The sequence below is a fragment of the Hibiscus syriacus genome, unplaced genomic scaffold (genome assembly GCF_006381635.1).
Source record: "Hibiscus syriacus cultivar Baekdansim isolate YM2019G1 unplaced genomic scaffold, ASM638163v2 tig00109921_pilon, whole genome shotgun sequence".
In the NCBI taxonomy this organism is placed as follows: Eukaryota; Viridiplantae; Streptophyta; class Magnoliopsida; order Malvales; family Malvaceae; genus Hibiscus; species Hibiscus syriacus.
The window spans coordinates 233918-248899 of record NW_024062528.1 but is presented as its reverse complement, the minus strand read 5'-3'; the positions used below and the strand labels follow the sequence as shown (position 1 = coordinate 248899).

At 33.5% G+C, this 14982-nt stretch overlaps 4 protein-coding genes across 4 annotated transcripts; 2 read left to right on the top strand and 2 right to left on the bottom strand.

The window, feature by feature from the left end:
• The first annotated feature begins 2369 nt into the window (after positions 1 to 2369).
• Positions 2370 to 8139, top strand: LOC120210268 (protein HOTHEAD-like). The gene is made up of 5 exons (XM_039209033.1): positions 2370 to 2391; positions 3853 to 4048; positions 4270 to 4648; positions 6545 to 7810; positions 7899 to 8139. The coding sequence occupies exons 2-5, from the start codon at positions 3973 to 3975 to the stop codon at positions 7951 to 7953; spliced, it is 1776 nt and encodes a 591-aa protein (XP_039064964.1). The 5' UTR covers positions 2370 to 2391; positions 3853 to 3972; the 3' UTR covers positions 7954 to 8139.
• Positions 8140 to 8817: 678 nt separating this feature from the next.
• On the top strand, positions 8818 to 9726 carry LOC120210267 (NDR1/HIN1-like protein 13). Its single transcript, XM_039209032.1, has one exon. It carries the CDS (start codon positions 8896 to 8898, stop codon positions 9643 to 9645), a length of 750 nt encoding a protein of 249 aa, XP_039064963.1. The 5' UTR covers positions 8818 to 8895; the 3' UTR covers positions 9646 to 9726.
• Positions 9727 to 11625: 1899 nt separating this feature from the next.
• On the bottom strand, positions 11626 to 12489 carry LOC120210239 (LOB domain-containing protein 22-like). The gene has a single exon (XM_039209000.1). It carries the CDS (start codon positions 12487 to 12489, stop codon positions 11698 to 11700), a length of 792 nt encoding a protein of 263 aa, XP_039064931.1. The 3' UTR covers positions 11626 to 11697.
• Positions 12490 to 13021: 532 nt separating this feature from the next.
• Positions 13022 to 14734, bottom strand: LOC120210240 (mediator of RNA polymerase II transcription subunit 9-like). Its single transcript, XM_039209001.1, has 6 exons — positions 14554 to 14734; positions 14449 to 14521; positions 14269 to 14349; positions 13827 to 13885; positions 13669 to 13733; positions 13022 to 13138 (listed from the first exon to the last, which is right to left on the bottom strand). Exons 1-5 carry the CDS (start codon positions 14697 to 14699, stop codon positions 13676 to 13678), a joined length of 417 nt encoding a protein of 138 aa, XP_039064932.1. The 5' UTR covers positions 14700 to 14734; the 3' UTR covers positions 13022 to 13138; positions 13669 to 13675.
• Positions 14735 to 14982: the final 248 nt, after the last annotated feature.

Below are 14982 nucleotides of genomic sequence, written 5' to 3'. Positions count from 1 at the left end.
CACAAAAGCAGCTCTATATAAAAGAAGAAAGTACAGTTGCAGCTAAGCCTACAAGACGCCATAGATTATGCTGAAGATGCCATACAGAGATAGATATAATGGAACTTAGCTATCGCGCCGTATAAAGAAGATCGCAATTTAATTTTATGAATAAAAAAATCATATTATTTTTTGAAAATGACTACAGAAATTAACCGGATTAAATTTTAATTTTATCCATAGCCGTAATATTGGTATGCTGGATGCCACTGAATTTTGGCATTTTTACATGTGTACGTAAGGCTAAATATTTGGGTAGTTTTACTGTACAACAACCTATTATAAGGTTACGAAAATATATTATTGTAAATGTTATTTTTTTATCGAAAATATTATTTTATTACTTAAAATGAATATTTCTGATATTAATATTTTCGGTATAAAAATAACATTTTAAGTAGCGCCTGATATTAATATTTCGGTAAAAAATAACATTTTAAGTGTTTTTTTAGCCTTGTATTAAACTTTCTTGACATGCCTAAATATTTACTGCACACAACACACCGTACGGTCATCGGCTCAAATATTAATTACTCACAGGTTTCTTTAAGCCTTTGGCCTTTCAATTGGTAGCCTTGTAATTACTCCATCTTTAATGGTTTATGGTACCTTCCACCCATTTCCCTACTCGGTAGTTGAAAAAGAAGAACCATCTCATCTGAATTCGGGGGTTAAATTTAATCTATTCGTATAATTACTGTAGATGAAATAATATTTTAGTAAAATTATTATTGCATAGTTTTGGAATTTGAGATTTTCCTCTACGGATGCGTTAACATAGAGTTTGAGTTTAAACCTTAAAGATGATATTACCGTGAGAGATAACATAAAATAATAAAATTGATATATATGAAAGATAAAAAGAAAATGAGATCGAACTACTGCACTTTAGTCTGTTGTTCGTTGGAGTGCAACATGCAAGCATGAAACATGTCGTTGCTGAACTAAAAACAGATAAAAATAAGACTTGCATGGTTGACATTTGTGTACTATGTGGTTTGAATTTTCGTTTCATAAACATATTTTTACAGCTGGATATGTGCAGCTGTTTTCATGCATCATATGTGTTATTCTATTGTCGGATATGGTTATATTTAATACGGGTGCATTTAATTTATTTAAATAATTATATATATTTAAGAATTATACTATTGTTAGAATAATATAATTGAAGCATATATTGCTTACGACACCGAAATGGGTTGAGGTTGATGACGAGCGAACTGTCAAATGGTTGAATGTAATAAGCCAATGGTCTATTTTGATTCTGCGACTGAAATTAATGGTATAGACTATGGGTTTCATAAATTCAACTACCCCTCTTTTTATATTTAAAAAGTAAAAATAAATAAATAAATAAAACACATTACGATTTTTTAATTTTGTTTGGAGAGTTAAAAAATTATGTTGAATGAATCGATCGAGTGATCTCTATAATTAAAGGGAGTGTCTTTTTCTTTGAAGTTATGTGTTTGAATATCGACGTATGTAGAGTGTATGCGTATTTTTAATGATTAAGAAACATTATAAATAGATACTACATTATAACCATCTCAGGCTATAAAAAAATCTCGTTGAATTGGCTTACGGTGCATTGATGGTCCTGTTTGAGAATATAACATTAGAGGTGAGTAAAATTCAAAACATTAACTCCACTTGAATTTCATACATTCGGCTCAACTTGAAGAAAATTTAAATAAAGTTTGAAAGATGAAATATGAATCGTTAACTTGACTAACTCAAGTATCCATCCCTAGTTTCTCATGCCTTTAATTCTTTTGTCATTATATTTTTGTCAAATTTGAATGGGTAAATTATAAATTTGGTAACTGAACTTTACTCTCTCTCCTATTTTACTCATTGTACTTTAAATCTTTTCAGTTTCATCACTAAACTTAATATATTGGATTTTTGTCACTTAGCTTTCACTAACGACATTATAAATGGGTTGTTATATAGATGCAAACAACGTTGTTTTGGTAAAAAAAATTAAAACGGTATAGTTTACCCTATTTGAATCACATACTCCTATAACACTGCAGAATATATATATATAACTTCAACTCCTATTGAATATCTATATAACTTCAATTTATATTTTAAACAACATTTTTTTACAATTTAATCTCTTAACTTTCTATTTTATTCCATTTACTTTTTACTGTGTGTTTTTTTAAAAAAATCTTTCTTCTAATTGTTTATTGATTTTTTATACTCTCATTAATACCTTTTTTGTCTTCCAAAATACTTTCTTTAAAAATTACATTTTATAATTTTAGATGACATTTAACTTATTAAATAAAATTGAAATATGAAAAAATATAAGAAAAATATATATATATATATATATATGTATATCTTATATGGTTAGACAAAGTCGTTAAGTTGGGTCAATCCACACTATAATATTATAAATTTTACAATTAAATTTGAATAGAAATTTAAAAATTTAACTTGACTTGAAAAAAAATTCAAATAAAGTTTAAATCTTAAAATAAGATTAATTAATTTGATTAACTTAGAAAAAATTATTTGACTCGATTGAATCAAATACTCACTCCTACTCATGGTAGACGACTATTGGCATTTGGTATGGAGTGTTCAGGGCCCGCAGCGTGTGCGCATGTCTCTGTGGCTTCCGGTTAATGATAAGCTGTTGACAAACGTAGTTCAAGCTCACATACAACAAACCACTGATACCTCTTTTGCTGAATGTTGTTAATGAAGGACTGGAATGTAAGGAATTTAAAGAAACCATGGTATTTTGCTAAAGTTGAAGAGATTTGGGAGTGTTTATTTGGAATTATATGCTGGATTCGGGACCTTTAAGCAGGACTAATTTAATACAAATACACGTTTTTAGTTTAGGAAAAATACCCTTGGTAATGTTAAAATCCAAGTCCTTTATATCATAAATGTTATCCTAATAAGGACAGCACATTCGAACCTGCTGATGGGGAAACACTTGGTTTTTAAAGCTAATCAACTTTTGTTTTGATTTGGTGATCATGCGTGTAAGCTTACTACCATGAAAGATTTGACTTGTGATCATCATATCATCCTCCACTCCTTTGGCTACCAAATTCATTAACATCCATTCATCAGTCACACATACATACGCATACGCATACGCATACGCATACGCATACGCATACGCATACGCATATAAACAAAAATGTTTAAACTAAAAATTATTTAGAAAGAACAATATTCTTTTTATCATTGAGATCGTTCTTTATATTCATTAATTTAATATTTTTATTATAAAGAGAATGCAACAAAAACAATACGATTTTGCAATATTATTATCCTCATGTCAAGGGTTTAAACATTAATCTCAATATAAATGCGATCACATTCAAAAGATTTGTCTATCTTGGCCTTTGGAATGGCTGTTATATATTAAAGCTTGAAGATGGTAGAGGAAGAAAAAAGGAAAAGCAAAAAGAAAGGGAAAATGAGTTGGCATAGAGATTAATAGAATGAGAATTTAAACACCTCAAAGGTCTCCTACTCCAACTGCGGCATTCATTTCACCATTAATGACTTACACCACCAGCTACCCATTGCTTCAGTGATCTTAAATACAGTGGATAGCTGCTTTCCTTGTTCGATACAATGCAATCAAATACCCATCTTTTTTTTTTATTTTATCTCAATTATATAACCTCTGCTGTATTTGCTTAGTTATACTGTATATATATATAAATATATATATGCATCATTGATCAGCTTTTGATGGTTGAAGCTATGGGCTATATATTTTTGTGTGTATATACATATATATATATATGTATGTGTGTGAGTGATAAGACACGCAAAACAAGGCCAACCAGTGCAAGCCACATAGGAGGAACTTGGTTTTCTCTGGAAGCTTATTATTTTATATTTGTGTGTGCTCTGTGAGTTTTGTTCTTCTGCTGTTGCCTTTCCATGGCTGCTTTTGTTGGGGCACCCAAGCTTTTTATTTGTCTGCTTTTTTGGCTTAACACTCTCTCTTCTCTTCAAGGTCTCTTCCTCCTCTCATCTCTTTCTTTTTTCCCTCACTTTTTATAAACACATATATATATACGCGGAACAGAATCTTGGAATGCCTTGTTTACATTTGTTCTTTGATTTCTTTCTTTTGCCATATTTTCAATTAATTACGAAACAAATAGTTTAGTGACGAAGTGTAATGTCACTAATATCTTCAATAACTATATGAAAATTGCTGCTAAATTAATTCAGGTGCGACGGATTTCTACGAATTTCGGTACCCATTCATCAAAAGGGCGAGTTCGTTTTTATCGTCGTCGTCGTTCTCGTCATCAAACACCGACGAGGTTTCGTACGACTACATAATCGTCGGAGGTGGCACGGCGGGGTGTCCCTTAGCAGCGACACTGTCTCGAAACTTCAGCGTGTTGGTGTTGGAGAGAGGTGGAGTTCCCTTCTCAAATGCCAACGTCTCCTTCCTCAGCAACTTCCACATCGCCTTGGCTGACACTTCCCCGACCTCCGCTTCCCAACCGTTTGTCTCGACCGACGGTGTCATTAATGCTAGGGCTAGGGTTTTGGGTGGTGGCACTTGCATCAATGCTGGCTTCTACACCAGAGCTAATTCCGAGTATGTTAAGTTTATCCTCAATGTGATTCTTGCTTTACCTTCTTCTATATTACAATCACTTTCAACCATCAATATGTTTTTAAAATGTTTTGTTTTATGTTTTTTATATACGAAATTTGAATCTTAACATCCACAATTTTATATAAATTATAGAACAAAAATACAAAAAGGGTCTTAATTGTACAAAGATGGTGGTCATGTGGAACATTAAAATCAATATATGTATCGTCCACAACCAAGCATTTATTAAGTTTTCGTAGGGTCCCCCTATGTATAAATTTGGGGTAATTCGCTTATCAAGAACAATTAATTAGGGTTTTCTGATGAATCGTAAAAGTAACGAGAACATTTATGATCCACCCACCTTCCTTGTTAATGAAGTTCTCCTCCTTAAATATAAGAGTACGTTATTTCACTGAATTTTTTTTCATAAAATATTTTACATAAAATAAATTAAAAATATTTTTGGAAAATATTTTTTATTATAAAAACTTAATATTATTATTTTAAAAATATTAGAATAATTTATTTAATACTATTTATGCCAATATTATTATTAAAATATTATTTCTATAATTTTATAAATAAAAATATTAACTCTTGTATATTCTATTAAAATAAAAATATGATAAATTATATTGAATATCTATAAAAATAAAAAATTTATATTATATTTTAAAATTATTAATAAATATATTTTAAGGAATTTTTATAATATTATTAGACTATTATATTAATATTAAATAAATAAATAAAAGTATTCACTATTAATAATTCAATAATATTATTTTTAAGAAATTAATAAATAATATAAATTTTATTAATAATTTATTATATATTATTAAAATAAGAATATAATAGTATCATATATTATTATAATATAATTGAGTATATTATTGTAATAATATTATTATATTATATTATTAAAAATATTAGTAAATATATTTTAAATATGTTAATAATTAATATTTTATTAAAATGATACTAAATATTAATACTAAATTTATAAAATAATATTATTTTGAGTATTTATACTTTGAAATGAAAAGTTCAGAAAATGAATTACGAAAAATTAAACTGTAATTTATTTTCCAGAACATACAAAGAAAATTCTGTTAATCAGGAAAATGTTTTACGTTAACCAATATGTTTTCCTCCAACCAAACACTAAAATGTGAGGAAAACATTTTTCGAAAAATGTTTTACGTGAAACAAATGGACCCTAAGTATTATTTTCATTTACTTTTTTTTGGCTTTATTAGTAAATTAACCCTTATTGTGCTTCAATTTTCAAATCGGTACCCGAAATTTTCTCGATCAAAAGTGGTACTTAAAACTATTAATTGTCTCAATTTACAAAAAAAGTACTAGTTAATAAGAATGTGACACATAATATGTTTTTAGAGGGATAAAATAGGATGAAATGATGGTTTAAGTATCACTTTTGACACAAAAAAACCTTAAGTAGTTATTTGAAAATGGATATAGTTTAGGGACTAATTTCTTAATAAAGCCATCTTTTTTTTAGTTTCCGTACCGCTTACGTGGACTTCCTTATTTGCCCTACACATTTGGTCCACCTCATTAGGATTATGACTTTATTAGGGCACCCCTCTTTTTCTTTTCTAGGATTTTTTGAATAAAATGTTTACCAAAAAGTTAAGGTATAAATAGGGGTGAGTGTTGAATTTTATGTTAAGCAATAAATTTATAAAATTTTAAAGAGAAGAAAATAAAATATTTATTGAAAATATTTAAATTAGATGAAAATTTAAATTTTTTAAAGTGTAACTGCTACTGCTAGCCCGTTCCTGGGAATAAAATATATTATTTATATTGAGATTCGAACATGGACTAAAAAGGAGAATCAATTTTTTTTATTGTTGGATGTTGCAGTTTTATTAAAAGAGTAAAGTGGAATGCAAGGCTAGTGAATGAGTCATATCCATGGGTGGAGAGACAAATAATACACCAGCCTAAACTTGCACAATGGCAAGATGCCTTCAAGGATGGTCTTGTAGATGTTGGGGTCTCCCCTTATAATGGATTCACCTACGATCATGTCTATGGAACTAAAATTGGGGGCACCATTTTCGACCGCTTTGGTCGTCGACATACCGCAGCCGAGCTTCTCGCTTCTGCTAACCCGAAAATGCTCACTGTTTTGGTATATGCCACGGTCCAAAGAGTCTTGTTCGATAAAACGGGGAAGAGACCTAAGGCGATGGGAGTGATGTTCAAGGATGAGAATGGTAACCAACATCAGGCGTTTCTGACGAATGATCGGAGGAGCGAAGTGATTTTATCGTGCGGTGCAATTGGGACTCCTCAGTTGCTGATGCTTAGCGGTGTTGGACCGAAAGCCGAACTCGAGAGGTTGAACATTTCGATGGTGTTGCACAATGAGTTTGTTGGCAAAGGTATGGCTGATAACCCGATGAACTCGGTTTTTGTCCCGATGACACGTCCCGTGGAACAATCTCTTATACAAACTGTTGGCATTACCAAGATGGGAGTTTACATCGAAGCTAGCAGCGGATTCGGACAGTCCCAAGATAGCATTCGTTGCCATCATGGGATCTTGTCCGCGGAAATCGGGCAACTCTCGACGTTACCTCCGAAGCAAAGAACAACAGAAGCCATTGAAGCATTCATCAAAAGAAAAAAAGGCATTCCACATGAGGCATTCAAAGGAGGTTTCATTTTAGAGAAGATTGCAATGCCACTTTCCACAGGCCACCTCAACTTGGTCAACACGAACGTCGACGACAACCCTTCTGTTACCTTCAACTACTTTGGCCACCCTCGCGACCTACAACGATGCGTAAATGGGATCCGGATGGCTGCCAAGGTTATACAATCGGACCGGTTCACAAACTTCGCGAAATGCGACAAACCGACCATGGAGAAGCTTCTTAACATGAGTGTCAGGGCGAACATTAACCTCATACCAAAGCATACTAATGACACAAAGTCCCTAGAACAGTTCTGCAAAGACACAGTGATCACAATTTGGCATTACCATGGAGGGTGTCATGTCGGAAAAGTGGTGAACCATGACCACAAAGTTCTCGGAACCAGAAGACTCCGAATCATCGACGGGTCCACATTTAGTGAATCCCCTGGGACTAACCCTCAGGGCACTGTCTTGATGATGGGCAGGTAAGCATTGAAAAAGCACGTTAACTATGTACAAAAGTGGTAGGGCAAGGGTACACTTATTTTCTTATCGATTTTTCGATCAATGCAGGTACATGGGAGTCAAGATTTTGAGACGAAGACTAGGGAAGGTTGCTCACGTGTAAGGAAGCACTGAGCACCGGCGTTTGTTCTTCGCCGTCGTAGTAGCACTAGGAAATGAATGCGATATTTATATGTAGAGAACTAACTTTAGCTTTTGCCTTTTGAATTGTGGTGTTTACTTATATATGATGGACTGTTCTTGTTGACTCTGCTCTGCTAATGGTTGGTGCCAATATTGATGAGGAACTGAAAAACAAGGAAAGAAAGAGGAAATGTTTTGGGATATTAGGCTTAAGTATGAGCTTGTTTTGATGTTTTTGGTGCCATATAATCATAGATTTAAGGTTCCACGCTCTGTTTCTTTCAGCGATTGAGTCATGTATCTTTCACGAACAAAGTGTACATGGTTCGATTTCGCATGCAATACAGGATTCGCAGCCATCGCAACAATGCTAGAATTATCACACCGTATCGTAGGTGTTGTATCGAGAAAGACATGCATATCACTAAGTACATACTTCATCTAAAGAAGTTTAGACGTAGCATCAACTAAACTTCGCTACTCAACTTCAGTCATTGTTGAACGAGAAACATCCTGTTGTTTCTTCAAACTCCAAGACAATAGATGCATAGCATGAAAAACACAATATACATAAATTGATCTTCGATCATCAAAGTCGCTTTCTTGGTCAGCATCCAATAAAACAGAAATTGACGACGACGACTGAGAACGCTCAATCATGATGAAAACAACATCGTGTATGTATGTACTTTGTATAAGCTATGTTCACAAAATGATGATTTTATTAAATAAAATAATTTGATGATCAAATTTGAAAAGATATAATAGATGAGTGACTAGTGGTATAATTTACCTTGATATCTTTGCTCGATCCAACCTGTTAAGTACATAAAGAAAGAAAAGCCGACAGACAACCATTTTCTCTTTGGACGCCAGAACAAAACACCTTTTATTTTCCTTTTTCTGTCTTCCTCCCCACACCATGACAGACAGAGTATACCCTTCATCCAAACAATCAACAAACGCCGCCGCAAACCCTTACTTTCCGCCAACTAAAGCTCAACGCTATGGAGCGGCCCGCCCTCTATACCGACCCCAAACCAAGCGCCACCGTCGTTCATGTTGTTGTGCTTGTTGCCTCTGGACCACCGTAGCTATCCTCGTAATTCTCCTCCTCGCCGCCATAGCCACCGCTATCCTATACGTCCTTTACCGTCCCCACCGCCCTACTTTCACAGTCTCCTCCCTCAAAATCTCAACCCTCAATATAACATCGTCTTCAAAACTCACCACCAACATCAACCTCAACGTAGTAGCCAAAAACCCGAACAAAAGACTCGTGTACATTTACGACCCCATCACCGTATCGCTCACCACGAACGACGGCATCGAAATAGGCGACGGCAGGTTCAGTTCCTTCGTGCATGGAACGAAGAACACGACCCATTTGAAAGCCGCCATAACTAGCAACAACCAAGAACTCGATGATGGTTCAGCCGGGAAGTTAAAGGCTGGTTTGAAGAACAAGAAGGGTCTGCCATTGAAGATGAAGCTTGACACCAAAGTGAAAGCAAAGATGGGAGCTTTGAAGACGCCAAAGGTTGGGGTTAGGGTTGTTTGTGAAGGGATTAAAGCTACTGCTCCCAAGGGGAAATCTGCAGCAACAGCTTCAACTTCTAATGCCAAGTGTAAGGTTGATTTGAGGATCAAGATCTGGAAATGGACTTTCTGATGAGAAAACAAAGAAGAAACGAAGGCTTGATGTTTGTTTTATTTTTCATTAATTTTGTGTTCATCATTATTTTGGGGTGATTATATGTTTTTGTAAATTTTGTGATTGATCCTAATGATAGGATTACATATACTTTTTAAATATATTTTTGGCTTTGTTTTGTTTCGTTTTTACTCGTTGTTCAATTGCAAATCTTTTCTTTTGAATAATCATTTGAAAATCTATTTATATACTTATTCTTATCTCTTTATTTCATAGATTGAATATTAAAATCATGACATTAAATTAAAATTTATTTTATAAAAATTAAATTTTATTATGATAATATCAAATCAATTAATAAAAAATTATTCCAGTTCACCCATGTCAGTTATTCCTGAAATTCCCCTTTTTCTATCATTTATTTTTCACATGCAAAAAGTGAAATAATTAGTGTCCATGAAAAAGCATGGGAAATGTCAGGTATGAATGGAAAGTAGGGCAAAGGGGGACTTTACCCTAATAAAATGTATGCTTTATTGACTGAAATTGTAATAATTCATTGGCTTTACTTAAATTCCAAGTTCGGTATTTTCAAAGTGTTTTACAATTAATTTATAGTGGTTGTCATGTCATTACCCGAATATGAAAAACAAGCCTTCAAATTCATTTCTCCTCTTAATTAATTAGATTAAAAAGGTATTTGTCAGACTTAAATATATTACGCGGTGAATATTTATATAACATAAATGAATTATCTCTACATATATATTGCAAAAATAATTAAGATATTTTGGCATAATTTATAGAAATATTAGTGTCGGTAGGAGATTCCAAAGGAGTGGACATTTATTGTGGTGGGTGATTGTGAAGTATAAGGGTCCCATTCTCGGTGTTTTCTGGATGGTGGAAGACTCTACAGCCCTCAAGTCAAGTATTATTATTATATTTTTATTGAATAAAAATAATATTTTTTTATAAAATATTTATCGCAAGGCAGATCGAGTTTGAAATTTATCTTAAAAAGATTGATCGAATTTAAGTCGAGTGAAGTCTCTCTTAACCTGAGTCTAATCAAATGAGTGTATATTTTTTTTGGTCAGATTTAGTTAACCGAAAACCCTAGTCAACCCAACTCATGTACATCCCTCCCTACTACTTAAATGATTGGGTAAAATACATTATCCAGTCATTCATCTATTTTTACAGTTTTGATTTAAATATTTAATTAATTTTATAAATTATATTTAATGTTATGTTTTGATTATTCAACACTAGAAAATAAATAGAACTATTGGTATGACAACTTCTTTAAATGATGATATGATATTATTTTATGGTGATACATTTATTATTAATTGTTTGACAGTAACAAATCAAAACGTAAAATTAGATATGATTTAAAAAATTAGTTGGACAACCATAACAAAATTATAAAAATAATTGAGTGACTAAATACATAATTTATTTTAAAAGATTTTATTTGTAGGTAATTAGATTTAGGATAATATATATATATATATATATATATATATATATATATATATATATATATATATATATATATAATCAATAATTAATTAATGGTGGTTAAAGAATATAAAATTATAATTGTGATGTTGATAGGTTGTTTACGTGAAGGAAATATTATATTTAATAGGAGAAGTAGTGGCTAACATGTAGGAGATAGTGAAAATATGGATATCAAATTAATTGCTCTTTCTTTTTGTCGAATACTGATTAGTCCTAAAACGCCATCTTATGCATGTTGTCGTCAACAACTTGATAGCTCATTCTGCTAATACTAATTCCAGTATTTAAATTTAATTTATCTGATTTTAAAATTAATTAAATAAAAATGGAGATGATTTAATTTGTCTGATCTTAGGGACTTTAACAGAATATTAAACCTGGAAAAGAATTATTTCAAATGATCAAATTACATGGAGACAAGAAAGCAAAATATAGACACCCATATAACATATCAAAAACATTTTTTTATGTGACTGTCATTTATTTTTTTCTCTCTTAATCGTATAATCATCACTCTTTCATAATTAAAAATTATTATTATTAAGATGACATAACTAACTGTGTCGATGGCACAAACCTCCTTTCAACTATATCTTCCTTCTCAAACTTCATCTCGTTGTGCCTTTCACATGGTATCCCATAACCATGCTTAACTCCATCGTCATCATTATTATCATCATGTACTACTTCGTTGTCACATTGTTTAATAAAACTCTGCTTGATGTTCAACGTCGACAAAGCTGTCGTCGATTCATGTATGTCCCATGAATTATCGTACTTTTCATGCAACTGATGTTGTTGTTGGTGTTGGTTGTCGTCTTCGTCGTTGTCCACCGTGAATAGGTCGTCGTGAGGTTCTTGAACGTAGTAATAATTCGAGTTATACGAGTTCAGTGGATCGCGTGGATTGATTATGTCACACCCTAGGGTTAAATCGTTATGATGTTGTTGTGGTGGTTGTTGTTGGGCGGCCTGTGCTCGGCATATGGCTAGTTGATGGTAAACTAGGTCGAGCTCGGCCTGGTTGTATTCGATTTGTCGTTGGAGTTCTTGTATGATCATGTAACACCCTCCGACAGGGTCGTTCGCACGCGCGTCGGATTGGAACACGATCGTGCGCATGGAGATGTCCTTGTCTGGAGGGTTGAGGTTCTTGATGATCTTCTTTATGTTGCTCACGCCGAACAACTTATGCGCGTTCTGGAATTGTCGTTGTCGATCATGAGGGAAATACGGGGCGAGGATGCAGTCCGATGCACACTTCCTACGTTGGTATTTACACGCAGCGCAAGCTTGCGCCGTATTGCTACTACCGGTTCTTGAAATGCTCATGTTTTTCTTGTGGAGGGATCTCTTTCTCTTTTGTTGTTGATTCGATTGAAAGGATGAGATATCGGATGCGTTGCCGCCGGCGATGGTGCAGTTTTTCTTTTGTATGTTTTTAATTTTTTTAAAAAGGGAAGTGTTTATTTCTGGAGGAAAGGAGGGAAAACAAGAGATGGAGAGAAATTAATGGAATGAAGGACATGTTGGTATATGTAGGAGAAAGGGTCAAGGAAGTGAAGTATCAGTTCAACAAATTTCTGTTAACTTCAAAACATTTAGTAACTTAAAATAGATTTTCATTGTTCTAACTATTTTTAACTTCGATTTCGGATTCAATTAACTCGTTTTAAAGAGGTGGCATTCGATATGCTCGAACTCGAATTCAATACATGAACAAAGTTCTATCAATCTTATTTGAACTTTCACTAGAAATTTTTATGAACATCCAGTTGCCACACCCAGACATTTAGATTCAGTCCTATACATGAGCATCAATGGTACCAAAAGGAGAAAAGGAAAATGGAAAGATTGCATTGGAACATGGCATTAAGAGTTCTCGAATTGCGAAACAAAGAGATGAATATGATCTAATTCCATGACTGCAGGTTCTCTGGATTCCGTTCGATCCTTCGGATTTGAACAGAGAGCACTCGACCTGAATGCAGCAAAGCCGAACAATCATCAGTCGAAAGAATCAAAGAAGAAAGCACATCTGGAGGTTGAAAGAAGCATCATACAAGAACAGCATAAGCAAGCAATTCTATCATAGGATAAGTGCATCAGTGACAACAAACACTATTGTAGCAGCAAAGTTCTCCAATAGATGGGTAGGTACTTGTCGCCATGGTCCGGTTTTAGTGTTCATTACTCGAAAACTCGTTCGACGGAAAGATTCGTTTTGCTTCCATTGAGCTAATGGAACATAAATACGAGCATTTACATAGTTCGGCATCTTCCCCTGCGCGATACGCGCTCCCTAGAACACTATAACACTATCTATTAAGAGTAAACACTCTTTTTCTTATTCCTTTTGCACAAAACACAAAAGCAATGCACTGTTAAAATTATAGCTCATGCAAACTGTATTTTTTGAATCAAAGATTGTTTACAATCAATTCATAGTCGAACCGTTTTCGATTTATAGCGAGTATTTAACTGCAAATTGTTTTGTATCCATTTTCTTACCTGTGAACTATGGCTCAGTCTTAACAAGGTCTTCAACAGTGCTTCTAAAGTTGGCAATCAAATCCCTTGAATTTGGAAGTAGAACAAATTTTACACATTGAACACTTGGAGAACTTAGATTGCAGCTGAAAATACAAATACAGAAACCAACTACTTACCTCCTTTGATTTAGTAATTGTTCACTTTTCTCTTGCTTTCGGTTTTGTCCTTCAACGGTCTGCAAATCCAACATCCAAAAAAATTTCAAGTTATAGAAAGGAACACTAAAATGCCAACACATGTTAAGACTTAAGAGTCTAGCATCTATGGTATCCCAACTCGGTCGTATCGACACGGGTATGCTTTACGCTTTCTTAAGCTTTTTCGAATAGTTCGAGTTTAGTATTATCCCGATATCTATGGCCGAAAATGTGTCGGAAACAAGATTAAACAAACGAAGAGTAGACAACATTCTCAGTAGGGAAAGAACTGAAAATTGAGACATTTTGCAGACGTCATCAACATTCAACCCCTAGCATGTTATGATATATAAGCAGACACTATAAATCATTGAAACCAAAACAAGATTGTTCAGCACATTAAAAAAATTGGGTAATTTACCATGTCTTTGGCACTAAGTGATGCACTAATGGAGTTTAAAAGCTGCTGGCACTTCTCAAAATGATTGTTCAGTTCATTTATCTTTCCAAAATCACACTAAGAAAATAAAAAAAAATCAAATAATCTACAAAATAAACACTAAAACCAAATTTGAAAATAAAGAAATAAACCCAAACAAACCAAAGCATCAGAATGTTGATCACGAGTTCCATTATCAATTGCATCACCCAAACTCTCCACCAACTGCAACAAACACAGAATAAAAATCAAAACCCTTTTTTTATGAAGAAATGAGAAGCTAGTGAGTGGTGATTCTGATTCTGCTCCACTTGATGTTGTTGTTGTTCTTGATTTGTGGGAGTAGATAAGTTACTGTGGGATGGGATGCTTGGGATCATAGTCGAGTTTCCTCCTGCTGTGTTTGGCTCCATCGTGTTTGCTTCAATGGCTGGCTACGGCTACGGCTACGGCTACCTCCCTCCCTTTGCCGCCATTGCCGGCGCACAGTTCGACATAGATATGGGGGCCCTCTCGCTACGGGCCCTTTAACCATTTTTCTCCAATTGCATTCTGCCACGTGTTATAATGGGATACGCCTTTAAAAATTGAATCCCCCCCCAAAAAAAAAAACATCTTTGGATAAATAGATGTTTTGCCACTGAACTTTTTGAAAAATTTATGTGAATAATATATTTTTAAATTATTTAAAAAAAC